This window comes from Mercenaria mercenaria, chromosome 13 (genome assembly GCF_021730395.1).
Source record: "Mercenaria mercenaria strain notata chromosome 13, MADL_Memer_1, whole genome shotgun sequence".
NCBI classification, from domain to species: domain Eukaryota; kingdom Metazoa; phylum Mollusca; class Bivalvia; order Venerida; family Veneridae; genus Mercenaria; species Mercenaria mercenaria.
In genome coordinates this window covers 35,705,246-35,722,308 of record NC_069373.1, presented here as the reverse complement: position 1 = coordinate 35,722,308, position 17,063 = coordinate 35,705,246, and the positions used below count along the sequence as shown (strand labels likewise).

The following is a 17,063-nucleotide window of genomic DNA, read 5'->3' as shown; positions in this document are numbered from 1 at the left end:
GTTATTTGAAATGTGAGCTTGAAGTGTAACTAGAACGAAATATTGTCTTCGAGTAGTTTGGCATTATTAGTGTGAGCACAATCAAGTAAGATATCTTAAACATGGCATGTGGCGGGGTGGGTGTGGTTACAACTTCACATGTTGAAAGTTTGAACATTTAAAAAAAAAGAAGGAATGAAAAAAAAAATATATTTGTGTGTGTGTGGGGGGGGGAGGGGGGGGGTTGGGGACTGGGCAAGGGTACAAAACTTCACATGTCACATGTTGATTATAAATATTGATGGAAAATTAAAACTGAAAAAAAAAAAATGTTGGTAGGGGAAGGGATGCACTGGGGTGGTGGGCATGACTGGGTGGAGGAGCGAGGTGGGGGAACGGTACAACTTTGCATGTTAATAAATATTCATAGAAGGTTTGAAAAAAAAAAAATATGATATTTTTTTTTTGGGGGGGGGGGCAGTGACCAGATGTGGTTACACAACTTCACATGTTAATAATTGTTTATAATAAATGTTCATGGAAAAGAATGAAAGAAGTTTAATGAAATTCTACCAAATGGTAAATTTGTTATGTACAAATATGTTGATTTTTAAACAATTAAAGGGCAATAACTCTGAAGTTCCTAAAGAAATCCAGACGAAATTGTATGTACACAACCAAATTATGGTGATCTAAATTGTTATCTAAATTCAATTTAAGTTTCATAGTTCTAGGTCAAATATATCACAAGTTATGAAGCAGAAATTGCCATATCTATAGTACCCTATTTAGTTAACACTAGAAACTTCTAAGGGCCATAACTCTGGTATTACTTGGGCAATCTGACTGAAACTTGACGGGTGGCATAACCTCATAGTGGTGAATAGGTATATGAAGTTTTATTTAAATACTCCAAACCACTTCTTAGATATGGCTCCACCGGACGGGTGGAAAAACGGACGGACGGACAATGCCGAAACTATATCCCTCCAACTTCGTTGGGGGATAATTATTACTGCACATCTGGGACAGCACATTAAAACTGCTCACCCTCTAGGCGGTGTTAGTCAACAATATAAAATTAGTTGGCTCAAAAGCACCACCTACGGGTGCCATTGCTTGTCTGCAAGTGCTGGACAATATGTAAGAAAAAGTTATAATTCAGATTTTCTAAGCAAAAAAGGGCCATAATTCTGACAAAATGCAGGTTAGAGTTATGGTTCTTGACCTACATTGTTCCCTAATGATGATAAACAAGTGTGCAAAGTTTCAAAGTTGTAGCTCTAAGGTTTTGGGAAATGGTGACCTAAACAAAAACTTAAACCAATAAACTCAAATTTTCTAAGTAAAAATAAGGCCATAATTCTGACAAAATGCATATCAGAGTTATGAATCTTATCCTACATAGTCCCCTAATGATGATAAACATCTGTGCAAAGTTTCAAAGCTGTAGCTTTTATACTTTTTGAGAAAACATGGACCTAAACTCAAATTTAACCAAGAAACTCAAATTTTCTAAGTACAAAAAAGGCCATAATTCTGACAAAATGCATATCTGAGTTATGGTTCTTTGCCTACATAGTCCCCTAATGATGGTAAACAAGTGTGCAAAATTTCAAAGCTGTAGCTCTTACGGTGTTTGAGAAAAAGTGGACCTAAACAAAAATTTTAACCAATGCCAATGCCAACACCAACGATCAAATTATGACAATACCTCATAGATTTTTTTCAAAAATCAGACAAGCTAAAAGTAGCAAATAGAGCTCAAACTTGGAGAGTGCTCAGACCCGGATCCACTTTTGAACCTCCTCCTGCTTCAATAATTAAGGAAAGCCTAGTCTGTGTTCAGACTCTGTGTTTTGTTCACAGGAGATAACTTCCGAGGCTATTCAAATTTTGTATTTATATGTCTTTTTCTTCTCAAAACACGAGATATCAGTCACATGCCCTGAATAGATTTTACAAGACAAAATTAAAACAGCCAAGGAAGAGCGGCCAGAATACATATAGGAGAAATGATAAAAACAAATAAAAAAGAATATGTAGTCAGTAGCCAGACTAATGAAACCCCCCCCCCCGAGTTTGGTGCCCTGTCCATTATATGCATTTAGTATATTATATGTGCCAATTTTCTAAATCAAATAATGTAATCATTAAACACAAATGTAATCATGATTACTTAAAGTCAAGTAATAAGAAATTTAAACACAGCTTTGCAAAATATCTAATTTAATCAGTGAGACTAATTGTAAATTAATTGTGATTTGAGCCGCGCCAGGAGAAAACCAACATTAAGTGTGTTTGCGACCAGCATGGATCCAAACTGGTCAGGACCCATGCCGTTCGCTTTCAAAGCCTATTGTAATTAGAGAAACCGTTAGCAAACAGCATGGATCCTGACCAGACTGCACGGATGCACAGGCTGGTCTGGATCCAATTGCTGGTCGCAAATGCATTATGTCGGTTTTCTCATGGTGCGGCTCATTTAATCAGTTACAACTAGAGATGCTTTTGAGAAAAGCGCATGTCTCCCACAACTGCCCCTATGTAAAATGTCTAGTTTCTTTAGATGGTTTAGACGAGTGGATCCAATTATATAGTCTGGATGAGTAATTCAAGGGCCATAAATCAAAAGTGCTTAGGTGGATTTGGCTAGTTATCGAACTTGGCTAAGGTCTCATGCCAAAACGCATTTTGTTCAAGTTAAGTGAAGATCGGATGAGAAATGTTAGATTTAGAGAGCGGACAAGAGTAAAAAGGCAGATTTTTCGGTAATTCAAGGGCCATAACTCAAAAATGCGTTCACCGATTTGGCTAGTTATCAAACCTGGCCAAGGTCTCATGGTCAAACACATTTTGTTCAACTTTGGTGAAGATTGGATGAGAAATGTTCGACTTAGAGTGCGGACAAGAGTAAAACTGCCAATTTTTTGATAATTAAAGGGCCGTAACTCCAAAATGCCTAGACTGATTTGGCTAGTTATCGAACTTGGCCGAGGTCTCATGGTCAAACACATTTTGTTCAAGTTTGGTGAAGATCGGATGAGAAATGTTCGACTTCGAGTGCAGACAAGAGTAAAACTGCCAATTTTTCGATAATTAAAGGGCTTTAAAGGGAATTCCTATAGTTTTTTATGCGCATCTTTCTGCGCAGCCTACACTTTCTATGGAAAACTGAACTGAAGTCAGCATTTGTTGAAACATGTTACAGACAATCTTAGATATGAGGAATTTTGAATGAAATAACATTTTTGATAAGTTATATCAGTAATCAAATGTTGATACTGGTTTATGTTGTATTGACAAGTATCATGCCTGACAGGTATCTTGCTATTTTTGTGGTTGTGTTTTCACATCGCATTTTAGTACAAAGACAGTGTTGTTCATATAATGTAAGATAATTGACTTAGTACTGATAAGACAATATCATCTTTCAGATTATTTAGTATTCAATTATAGAAAGAATTAAGAATTTTTAAAACTTTTTTTTAACTTTTAGCAGACATACATGTAATCAATTTGGCCAGGTTCCCACCATTTCCGTCCGAACAGGTGTTGTAGTCTAGCGGTCTTAACATAAAATTTAGCCTGGTGACCCATACATTTTTAGCCATTTTTATGCTCACAATACAATTATCTATACACAAGAAGAAAAAGAAAAAAATCTATGAAAGAGTTTTTTCAAAATTAAAAAAAAAATTCTTCACTACGGGTATTTTTCACTGAAAAAAGTTCACAAAAGTAAATATAAAACAATATTTTTTTTCATTTGTACCCATTATTGTAAGGATAGAGTATTACAAATATGACTATGATATCAAATAAGTATATAATAAAATCTGTAAAAAGAAAAAACCGTATTGTGCTGCCTGGATGTATATTTTGGTTGGTATTTATAAAAAAGCAGAAAATTATGAAAATGTTGAAAAATCGCTGTCAGTTTCAGCAACAGTGGGTGTGTTCAAAACAATTTTTCACAAAAACAAGCCTGGTGACCTATTGTTTTTATTTGTTCATTGTTTTCAGCACAAATTTTCCTATCATATATGTGAATTTAAAAAAATTCTATGAAAGGAAAAAAACTATAGGAATTCTCTTTAACTCCAAAATGCCTGGACCGATTTGGCTAGTTATCAAACTTGGCCGAGGTCTCATGGTCAAACACATTTTGTTCAAGTTTGGTGAAGATTGGATGAGAAATGTTTGAATTAGAGTGCGGACAAGAGTAAAAAGGCCGATTTTTGGTAATTCAAGGGCCATAACTCCAAGACGCCTGGACCGATTTGGCTAGTTATCGAACTTGGCTGAGCTCTTATGGTCAAACACATTTTGTTTAAGTTTGGTGAAAATTGGATGAGAAATGTTCGACTTAGAGTGCGGACAAACTTTGTGACAGACACACACACAGACAGACACACACACACACAGACTGGAGTAAATCAATATGCCTCCCACACCACTGTGTGTTGGGAGACATAATTATCAAATAATCAGCCCATGTCTGGTCATAAAAATCTACTGAGCACAAGTACTATTCCTATGCAATATGACCATTAACCATATTTGTAAAGCAACATTGAACAAATCCCTTCCTCTTCAAAGACGTGCATTATTATTTAATACTTTTTCTCAAGGTAAACTGCCTTAATTATAAATATCAATGTTTAACTCTCATTAAATACACATTCCTCTGTGGTGTCTTGGTAAAGACAGCAGGAAAGTTTCTGTTGCAGCAGCAGACTCAGGGTTTGATACCAGGTGACTCAAACATCTTTTTTTGGCTTTTTTAAGATAGTTTAGAAACAAAAAATTGTATTCTAATGTTCATATTATGACCAAACTTCAATTTTAAAGAAAGATCATTTGAGCCGCACCATGAGAAAACCAACATAGTACATTTGCGACCAGCATGGATCCAGTCCAGCCTGCGTATCCGTGCAGTCTGGTCAGGATCCATGCTGTTCGCTTTCAGAGCCTATTACAATTAGAGAAACTGTTAGCCATCAGCATGGATCCTGACCAGACTGCGCGGATGTGCAGGCAGGTCTGGATCCATGCTGGTGGCAAATGCACTATGTTGGTTTTCTCATGGTGCGGCTCATTTTGTTCAAAAGCCTTTAATGCTGCAGCTGAATTTAGATGAAAACGAGCACATTTTGAGGTTTGTACACACAGTAAAGTTTCTGTAGGGAACTTATAAAACTAGTACTAACTTTATCCAAAACAACATAAAGCAAATCAGGAGATGTCACATCTTAAATTCTGACCTATCAATATCCGTACAGAAAATCATACATGTTTACGCGTAATAACAAAGTAGTCCTGTGCCCCTGCCTCTACATGTGGACTAGACATCAACTTCATTTTCTTCACACATGTCCGCCATCGCATCTCATTACCTAAAATGCAACAGCCATTATAATTTATGAATAAAAACAACTAAGATCAATGATATTTATATCTATGACTGTAGTGGATCCATAAAACACTAGTCTTGGCAATTTAGGTGTGATTACATATTCACGTTAAACATGCAATTCAGCATTCTTGAGCCTAAATGTAACTTTAAATAACAACTGGAGAATGCTGAAGCAGCATAATAAAAATATGGAAATTACATAAATTGCAGATTGTTATGTATCCAATACCTTATAGTTAAAACCAATATTTCCATTTCCTGGACCAAAAACAACATATAATAGAGACCATCATGTTTTAACAGAGAATACCTAACTGTAAAAAGGCTTGGCGGAAACAATCAAACAATCCAGGAGATTTAGCTTCATAAATATATGAGTCGCGTCATGAGAAAACCAACATAGTGCATTTGCGACCAGCATGGATCCAGACCAGCCTGCGCATCCGCACAGTCTGGTCAGGAACTATGCTGTTCACTAATGGTTTCTCTAATTGCAATAGGCTTTGAAAGCGAACAACATGGATCCAGACCAGCCTGCACATCCGCGCAGTCTGGTCAGGATCCATGCTGGTCGCAAACGCACTATGTTGGTTTTCTCATATAGATTTTGCATTGTCCTTCTAAAGTAAAACACACTTGACAAACTGACTTTATTGCATTAAATTTACTAATAGTAATTAAATACCATAGCATGACTGTATATTTTGTATTTCCTATTCAAATTTAAGGCAACTGATAAAAAAACTTCTTTGAATATCTTCAAAGAACAGCATTATCATTTAAATGTTACCGGTAAATACAAATGGGCAAGGCGAGGAACTGATGGTGAAAAAAGGAATTTAGTATTCAGAAATACTGGAAATCTGCAGGGCTAGCAAAATCAATTGTCTCATTCTTTTTCAATCTGAGTTCTTTACACTAACTGCCATAATTATATCAAAAGTTACAAATGGCACAATTTATCAATGTATTTTTTAGATTGTAAACTTCTTATTATTCAAGTACAAAGTAAATTCTGCCAAATCAGTGCTATTTCATTTACCCGCAGAAGCAGGAAAGACATGGTTGTGTAAGTCTATAGGGCTGTACGTGACAGTGAGAATGTATCTTGTGTCTTTTTTCAACAAAACTATCAATTGAGAGGTATAAACTGCTAATTGTTTTCTTTCAAATGTCAGATACTGAAAGCTTGCTAATAGGGAGAAAAATCATCCCTTAAGACTTTTTTTTGACAAAAATGTAAAAATAAGAATGACAAATGTCTCTAAGTTAGTAGTCTGATGATAAGAAAAAAATATCTTTTAGCACAGATGTGTCATTAAAGCAAGCTCATCTATTTGAATCCCATCTAAACGGGAACTGAAGAAATATTCAATGGGTGTAAAATGTTGGCATGCCGATAATTGGCCGTATATTTTTTGGTTGAAAAATGACATAGCATTCAGCCAAAGGAGTCATGAAATGCAGCTCTACGGAGTTGTACACTTTTATTTAATTCATATTAAATGGGTGCTGGATTTATTCTTTGGTCCTAGACTGTGATGGTTCTTTTTATCATATAATTAGCATCATTATTGACCAAACAATGTGCCGAATGCCTGCGGAGGTGTGTAAAGATGTGGTACACCTATTTTATTTTAAGTCTGAATCAAATCTATCAAGTAATAACAGAAATAAGGTGAAAGTACTCCAAAACTTTAACCTGGAATTCAAAAGTAAAAAGGGGCATAATTCTTGAAATACTGGTGCAAGAGTTATGGCCCTTGCATCACATGATGCGAGTGGAGATGTGGAAAGTCTGAAGCAAATCAAGCATGTAATAACAGACATAAAGTGAAATGATATTCACAATAGCTGATACGTTAAACATGCATGTTTAGTTCAGGTATATATAGATTTAAATTTTTTTAAATAACGAATTAGTATTACATTCTTTTTTCTTCAGGGTGGCACCGGCCCTACACATTATACCTAAAATAATCATAAATGTGGTCTTGAGTGTCTCCTTTCTAAGTCAGAAGGCAGTACAGGTTCTTCCCAGGCTAACAGGTCTATACAGAGGGGGCTTTCTCTGGCTCTGTCCCTCTGATTAGATTGCTCTGTGGCTGTACTATTAGTTTATACTAATTTATTTTAGCTCAATTGTGATGAAAGCTTTAAGCTTATTGGAACCACTCTTCCTGGAAAAACCAGTACTGGCGTCATATGAGAAGTCATGGTCATGACCCCAGTGGGGCTCAAACCCACGACCCCTGGATTGAGCGGCCGACACCTTATCCACTAGACAATTATTATTACTATAAGTGGATAAATGGCACCCTTTGTGGCTGCCCTTGTACGTAAAGTGCCTTTGAACGTGTTTATCATGAAAAGTGCAATAATAAATCTGGTAAAACAAAAACAATAATAAACAACATTTAACTACCGTCTTTACTGTCTTGTATTCTGCATTTTGCTTTCACTGTGAGATATGCTGTGTAGCTGTTCTTGAAGTGAATTTCTCCCACCTGAAATTGATCAAAATGGCAACTGATACCTTGCTGTGAAGGCTAAAATTACGCACCGAAAATGTTTAGATCAAACTTACAATTTTTACACTGACTCTAGTGCAAATTCTCAAACATTATATCAGCTATGCTCAAAAATTGCCAACCAGTGCTCCCACGGTTATAGGACCAGTCTCAAAACTCAAGCATCTGATTGGTTGTCTCCGAGCACAAATTCTAAATGGACCAATGGCAAGGCTGTATTTTATAACTGGTCTCCATACTTAAATTTATAACGTTGAAACCAATCTCCTTCACAGAGTTGAAGTTCCTGACATCACTTTCATCTCTGTCACTGTCTATGAAGTAGCATGTCATTGTTGTGTAATAAGCATTGAACATTTAACAGACTCAGTTATAATTCAAACGGCATGACATCACATAAAATCCTTTAAGGAAAACAAAATCATATGATGTGATTGTTTGTGCCAATTTCTTGACAGATTAGGTGCACTGGATAGTATTATCGAACTTAACATTTTTACTGCCCATATGTACTATTTGTATTACATGAACAGTCTAGCTGAAAGTCTGACCCATGACAGAATTAAGAAAATATACAAAGAATACACAAAATTATTATTGTCTTTGTACATTAAAGTTTGATGATACTAAAGCAATTTATCTTATTTACAAGACGATTTTTTGTTAAAAAGTCTTGAACACATTTTAAATTAGGTTTAGACAATGACAGAGGTGAATGCTTCTGAAACTGAAAAACAACAACAGTGTGAGGGAGATTGCCTTGAAACCAGTTTTTGTACTGTGGTGATGATGGTTAAATTCTGCTCCTGTTGAGATGTGAGCACTTTATTATAACTATCCTCCAAAACTATACATATAATACATGAAATAAAGTGTAATTATTACAGTCCAGTGGTACATTATATTAACCCTTACCCTGCTAAATTTCTGTAACGAACTTGTCCATCTTTCAATTTGGACAGTACCATTAACTGTAATTAGGGGTGCATATTATTACTAAATAATGGCAAATAGTGCAGATTATGATCAGACTGCACATATTTACATACTCTCTGCATACTTACTACATGCATTTTATAGAATACAGTAGCATTTAGTAACTAGGGCTATCACTGACTGAAAATTTTAATCAATGTATCATTGCTAATGCTAAACTAAAATACAATAATAAAACTTTTGTTCGAAAAACTATAAAGACTTTCTTTGCTCTGGAAATCAAATGTATGCATCCTTAAATTATGTATCAATGAAATTCAAGGACTTTATCATGAAATCACAATTATCTGATGGCTAAAGCATACATGTTTGGCTCAGCCACACCTGGGTCAGTACAAAATGTTAATACAGAAACAACCTGCTGGAGTTTCTTCCACTGTTAGTGACGAAAACTTACGGTAACATATGAAAAATATGACAGAACAAACATAGGGACGGGAGCCAGTCTAAAAACACAGGGACGGGAGCCAGTCTAACAGCCTCCCAATATGAGATACTGCTCCACGTCAACACCTTTCTTATCTGTTTCAAATAAATCATGCACAGAACCCTATATCCTATTTATTGGCCATTATAACTGATTAATTTATGAGCCAAACCATGCGAAAACCAACATAGTGCATTTGCGACCAGCATGGATTCAGACCAGCCTGCGCATCCGCGCAGTCTGGTCAGGAGCCATGCCGTTCGCTAACGGTTTCTCTAATTGCAATAGGCTTTGAAAGCAAACAGCATCCGCGCAGACTGGTCAGGATCCATGCTGGTTGCAAATGCACTATGTTGGTTTTTTCATGGCAAGACTCATATAAGAAAATTGGAGATTAATCAAATTCTACAATGTAGATTATTTTATCTGAACATTAAGAACTCAGGACTGTAGCACATCTTAATAGATGTAAAATACCAATCGAAAACTACAGCTTTATAAAACAATTATTAGATACAAAGGACTGGGGTCAGTGGTTACAAAAATACATACTCTGGTACACAACAGAAAAAAAGCAGTGCTGAATCTAATCTGACCTATAATTATAATGCAGACTAGGATTTATACAGAAATATGTTTCCTTTAACATGGAATATCCTAGCACTTTTTGTGCTGCAAGTAAACCTTTTAATAGTACTTTTCTGTTTCATGTTTTATAACAGCATGTGATCTAAGTTTTACTATTTTGCTGAGCATGGTAATATTTTTAAGTGTTTTTTTTTCTTTCTTTCTTTGGACAAGTCCCGTAAAAAAAGGTCCCATTGCAGATTACCAGAAACTAGTAAATTTTTTTATTTGTTTCTTTTCCTTGCCACACTTTCTCGCAATAACTGCACTTGTTTTGTTTTTTACTCAAAAATTCCCAATCACACCCATACTAGACTTTTTCCCAAACAGGTTAGAAAATTTAATGCTGTTTTTTTTATATGTGAAACATATTATTGTAAAATGAAATAAAAAGATAAATAATTCTATATAGGAGAAACATAATAACTATCAACAACTAGATGAAGATACTCACTATCAGTGTTGGTGGGCGTGTAAAGGCATATGGATTATTCTAGTAAAATTAAAACAAATTAAAATTTTAACTAGAAAACAAAATATCAAAAGAAAATTATAAACATTTTAAGAATTCTCAAAGGAGGCATGGTTAAAACTTTATTCTTTCCACATTACCAACTTCAAGAGTGTAGACCAAAGGGTAAGGGAGATAACTCACAGATTCTGTTTTACATGTTCTAACAAGAATTAACATTAATACAGTTCAGACTCAAATTCCAATCATGGAGGGTTTTACTTATAATCGAAACTGGACTTAAAATGATATTTTGTGCATGTGTTTTCAGGACGGGACTTAAAAATATCTTCAAGACAGCCGAATTTTGAGAAAAGCAAGTTCGAGATATCAAGTTTAAACTGTATGTGCAAACAGTTTCGTAAGTTAAATCCTAACTTTTTTTTATCATGGAAATGGTTATTTATAACAGAAAACTTCACAGTATATTGTTACTAAAATTCATAACCTGCAAAACACAACTTACTATTTAACAACAAAAACTACATGAATGGAGGTAAAAATATCACTACAACATTTAAAAGCTACATGCATGCAACTAACAAAAATATGACATGCAAATTCATCTTCAATTAATACGAGATCATGCATCAATTGTAATGATGGAAACTGAAGGCAATTACATTACGCAAGGGTTTGTGTGTTTATAATACCACAATCAGAATCAAAGTACAGAATGTGTTCATTATAATTATACTACCATTAAGAAAGAAAATAAATTTTAACATGCACAGAGCTGAAAGATACACTAATATCAGTTTTGTGAACTAACCTGTTTAACCTGCAATTTAAATGTTAAAATAATTTCTGTCAGTAATTGTAAAAGAATATATATATCAATTAATCATTAAATAGAATTCAATGTCGAACTGTATATTTCTAAATGGAGTACACCAAGCACCATAGCTTGCACCAATGAACTTACACCAAATATGTACCACATGCTGTCATATGACTTAAACCAACAATACCAGTTTACACCAATAATAGCACCAAGGACTATTACCTACACAACTGACAGTAATTTAAACTAGAGACAGTGTCTTTCAAAAGTACCATTACTATTACAGTAACTAATTTAAATGATTGTAACTCGCATGAATTACTGTAATTCACAGAAATAAATATTTAACTTACATCAATGACAATACCTAACCTTAAACCACAAAATGTAATTTTAATCAAAATAACTCACACTATTATTATTTGTCAGAGTGTTTGATCAATTAACACCATTCTAAATCACTATGTGAAGACATTGTGCATCGAAAACACAATTATAACACAAGTCTTTAATAGTCAGAGACATAAAGAAATGAAAAATATAAATCTCACCAGGTGTGTCAGTTATGTCATTGGTGTTTCAGTTAGTCTAAAAAAATAAAGTAGCTATTCTGAACTGACACTGTAGGGAAAAGTCACTACTTATACTTTAACCAGGGGATATAGGAATGCAAGGTTTCTTTATCCTACAGGTGACTGAATTTTAGTAAACACTGCCTTCTAGGTGCATTGACAGACAGAAATATCATTTAACCTGTGCATGTTGTGCTTAACCTTACCTGTTCCACCTCCTCTGCCACTTTTGATTTGCCCTTTGCTGACTTAAGTGACAGCTGGGTTTTCTAATATACATATAACAAAATATTTATATACAGTTCCAACAGAATCATATTTTCATATGTTTAGAATATTATAACTTTTGAAAGGATCTCAATTTGTTATTAGATTAAAGCTATTTAACTACAAAATTTCAAATTTCTATGAAACAGGACTCAATTTCTTATTACACTGTGTCAGATAATGAGGTAAATAAATATAACAAGAGGGCCATGATGGCCCTATATCGCTCACCTGTTATCATTGCACTTGAGGACAAGAAGGTCCTCAGAAAAAATATCTAAGTCCAAAGGACAGGAACAACAAAGGAAAGAAATTTAACCAAAAAGAAAAAAAAAATCTTACAAGGTACAGATATGTCAAAATACACCTAAAAATTGGAGGTATCATCCATGTTGTACCACAGAAAAGTGGTCTCTGTTTTTCCCTACGGCCAATAATAAAAAAGTTACTAAAAATAAGCTATTTATAGTAATGTAAAAGGGAAGTAATTAAAAAGAAAATGTATAAAAGAAGGATTTGCCAAATAAATCTGTTGACATAAATGAAATTTCAGATCAGTATCTTCATTAGTTACGGAGATATACCCATTTTAATTTGAAATAAAGGGAGGTAATTTGACATAAAATCAGTCCATAGTTATCTACCCTGATTGGCTCAGTCCAACTAATGACAATAATGAAATTTCAAACAAGTCCTATAAGTACTTACTGATATAAATCCATTTTGACTACAATCAGGGGAGGTAATCGGATATAAAACAAGAGCTGTCCGTAAGACAGCCAAGCTCGACTATTTGAAATATTGTCACAGAAGCAGGAAATTATTACCCAAAATGTTAAATATCGAAAGAGTTTTAAGTTCGAAAGGGGACATAATTTGACCAAAATGCATATCAGAGTTATGGGACTTGATGCTATCAACTAGTTTTATAACCCCGAAGAAACATGTTAAGTTTCAATTCAATATCTGCATTAGTTTTGGGATAGTACTTTAACCAGAATTTTCTAAGTCCAAAAGGGGGCATAATTTGCTCAAAATACATGTTAAGAGTTATGGAACTTGAAACAGAGAGGTTGGTTATTGACCTAGAAAAAGAATAAATAAGTTTCAAAGCTATATGCCTTTTGGTAATAGCTGTATGTACTTGCACGCAAAACTTTAACCAGGATTTATAAGTCCAAAAATACCCAAAATACATGTCAGAGTTATGGGACTTGATTCTATCAACTAGTTTTATAACCCTGAAGACACATGTGAAGTTTCAATTTAATATCTGTAGTAGTTTTGGAGATAGTAACTTGCATGTAAAACTTTAACCAGGATTTTCTAAGTCCAAAAGGGCGCATAATTTGCCCAAAATACATGTCAGAGTTATGGGGCTTGACCCAGTGAGGTAGGTAATTGATCTAGAAAAAGAAAAAATAAGTTTCAAATCTATATGCCTTTTAGTAACAGCTGTATGTACTTGCACGCAAAACTTTAACCAGAATTTTCTAAGTCCAAAAGGGGGCATAATTTGGCCAAAATACATGTCAGAGTTATGGGACTTGACCCAGTGAGGTAGGTTATTGATCTAGAAAAAGAAAAAATAAGTTTCAAAGCTATATGCCTTTTAGTAATAGCTGTATGTACTTGCACGCAAAACTTTAACCAGAATTTTCTAAGTCCAAAAGGGGGCATAATTTGGCCATAATAAAGGTCAGAGTTATGGGACTTGGTGCTATCAACTAGTTTTATAACCCCAAAGACACATGTGAAGTTTCAATTCAATATCTGCATTAGTTTTGGAGATAGTAACTTGCATGTAAAACTTTAACCAGAATTTTCTAAGTCCAAAAGTGGGCATAATTTGCTCAAAATACATGTTAGATTTATGGAACTGGACCCAGTGAGGTTGGTAATTGACCTAGAAAAAGAATAAATAAGTTTCAAAGCTATATGCCTTTACATGATAGCTGTATGTACTTGCACGCAAAAACTTAACCAGGTGTGACGCCGACACTGACGCCTACGCCAGGGTGAGTAGAATAGCTAGACTATTCTTCGAATAGTCGAGGTAATAGCTCTGGAACCTAAAATTGGATCTGATTTGTCATGGAATCCAAGATTTATTGCTGCTGAAGATGTTTTGGAACTTTTTATCAAATAAAACCATAAATGAAGTCTCTATATGGCTGCAAAAGCCAAAATAGCCAATTTTGGACCTTTAAGGGGCCATAACTCTGGAACCCATGATGGAATCTGGCCAGTTCAACAATGGAACTGAGATCTTGTGGTGATAGTTGTGTGCAAGTTTGGTTAAAATCAAATCATAAATGAAGTTGCTATTGTGCAGACAAGGTCAAAATAGCTAATTTTGGCCCTTTCAGGGGCCATAACTCTGGAACCCATTATGGGATCTGGCTGGTTCAACAAAGGAACTGAGATCTTATGGCAACACAAGTTTTGTGCAAGTTTGATTAAATTCAAATCATAAATGAAGCTGTTATTGTGCAGACAAGGTCAAAATAGCTAATTCTGGTCCTTTCAGGGGCCATAACTCTGGAACCTATAATGGAATCTAGCCAGTTCAAGAAAGGAACCAAGGTCTTATACTAGTGATACAAGTTGTGTGCAAGTTTGATTAAAATAAAATCATAAATGAAGCTGCTATTGTGCAGACAAGGTCAAAATAGCTGATTTTGGCCCTTTCAGGAGCCATAACTCTGGAACCCATAATGGGATCTGGCCAGTTCAAGAAAGGAACTGAGATCTTATGGTGATACAAGTTGTGTGCAAGTTTGGTTAAAATAAAATCATGAATGAAACCACTATCGTGCAGACAAGAAATTGTTGACGGACACACGGACGCACGGATGGACAACGGACGAAGGGTGATCACAAAAGCTCACCTTGTCACTATGTGACAGGTGAGCTAAAAAGGTGTAATGTTAAAATTTTTCCAACTGAACACCATAAAAACTTTAATATACAATTGCTGATTATAAATGTCTTGATAAAAGTGTTACAAATAAGCTTTCAGGACCCTTAGCCAGGGCTTCAGGCCTTGACATTAATGCTTGTCCAAGTGCATTCTACCATGAATGTAGTGCTAGTAGGTTTATAGGCCACTTCCATCAGCCTTGCTGTTGGGTTAACCCATTAGCGATGTGGCTGAGTGTCCGCCTACAGATCTCGAGGTCGGAGGTTCGAACCCCATTTGGGACGGTACCTTGGTATTTTCTCTCCCAGGGTTTACTTTAAGAATTTGAAATGTAATCTAATGTTAAATTGGTTCTACCCAATAAACCAATACAAGACTACTTTTTAAAATATGCTATCACACTCTACTTTCATTATAGAAACACCCAAACTATAGGTAGAATATAACTATTTAATGATAGAAACTACAAAAGTTTTTGATGCAGTGTCCCCGTGACCGAGGATGTAAAAGTGGCTCAAACTTTTTCAGCCCAGTGTGGTCCCTGATTATATATCAACCTGTACTGTAATGTAAACAATAAAGAACTTTTTCAACTTTTGTTGTTGACAGGAGATGAAATTCAAGTTATAACGACGAAAGTGCAAACAGGATACTCATGATACTTGCCTCTGGGTTGATGATGTTTGACAAGGACACATCAATTATACGACATCCAGAATGGAATTCTGACTTTAAGTCAGAAATATTTAAGGTAACAGGGTTTTTAATGGTACAATGTAAAGGTCTTTCTGTCATGGCTTTATCGCAATAGTTTACTATTATCGCTTTTGCTGAAGAGTTTGTTGTCAATGAAGCTACATCGGCCTTGAACTTGATCAGACTGGTTATGAAAATACTTTATGAACTACCGAGAAGACGATTAAATACGCAAAATACAGTCTTATCGAGATATACCGATGAAGGGGTCTGCTTTATTATAAATAGGAATTATTGAATCATCTGTATGAAGTAAAAAGGAGATTATTATATGAAGTTATTGAAAAATATCAAATATCCATGCACGTTGCTGCTAAGTAACGACATGGCGTCATACCGACATTTTGAAAAGTGCACCGTGCGTTATTCAGAATATCTGGTCTTCATAGACACGAGGAGTTAGACCTAGTCATAGCTTCAATTCCGTCTAAACAGCTGATCGCATGTATTGACCCTGTCATTTGCCTTCATCTGTTAAAATATATGTCATCCCAATGCTTACATATGGACTGGAGATTTTCTTACTAAACAAGTTGCAGATGGAAAAGATCGGCGTTTTTCTTTACAAACTATTAACACAAATCTTGTCTGTTCCACAAAATATGGCAGATCCAGCAGTGTACATTTCCAGTGTTCTTCTTCCAGTTGAAGCTCAAATCAAAGAATAAATAAAAATACTTAATACTTCTTTGCTTAAATTCATAAAAAAATGCCATGGGCGTAAAATAATGTTTGTTTCCGCTATCCCGGCCTACCCTGACATTTTTGACCTACCTTTCATGTTTTTATGGCCTTGGAGAATTTTTTCTTCAACTTTTTACCAAAAAGTTGCAAAACTGCACTTTTCATACTTTAAACAAATGCTGAAGGCTGATATGTCTCTAGTCTATGCTCTTAACCTGCTGGGATGCAAATTGATTTGCACCTTTGTGTCTGTCTATTCCAGTCTTGTTTGCAGAGAGTTGCCATCTAATGATTTTTAACACAAGGTGAGCTATTGTGACTGGTCTTTGTCCACCGGTGTATGTCGTCCGTCGTCCGTCGTCCGTCAACATTTGTTAACACTCTAGAGGCCACAGTTGTGACCCGATCTTTATGAAATTGGTCAGCATGTTTGTCTTGATCTCTTGGTCAAGTTCGAAACTGGGTCATGTGGGGTCAAAAACTAGGTCAGTAGGCCAGATCAAAGGAAAATCTTGTAGAGTCCACAGTTTTAGTTTGAAACTCATGGGAATTGATCAGAATGTTTGTTTTGATGACCACTAGGTCAG

General features: G+C 35.2%; 1 protein-coding gene across 4 annotated transcripts in view; it reads right to left on the bottom strand.

Annotated features, from left to right (window-relative positions):
- The window catches only part of LOC123530426 (nicolin-1-like), a 38,099-nt gene extending 22,161 nt beyond the window's left edge, over positions 1 to 15,938 (bottom strand). For 3 of the 4 annotated variants that reach the window (XM_053521546.1, XM_053521547.1, XM_053521548.1), the window contains exons 1-4: positions 15,703 to 15,938; positions 12,053 to 12,115; positions 7,824 to 7,905; positions 5,275 to 5,378 (exon numbers count right to left, since the gene is read on the bottom strand). In XM_053521546.1, the coding sequence (XP_053377521.1) occupies positions 5,275 to 5,378; positions 7,824 to 7,905; positions 12,053 to 12,115; positions 15,703 to 15,831 (378 nt within the window). In that variant the 5' untranslated portion in view covers positions 15,832 to 15,938. The remainder of the gene's footprint in view (positions 1 to 5,274; positions 5,379 to 7,823; positions 7,906 to 12,052; positions 12,116 to 15,702) is intronic. The other variant, XM_053521549.1, reaches the window with a different exon arrangement.
- Positions 15,939 to 17,063: the final 1,125 nt, after the last annotated feature.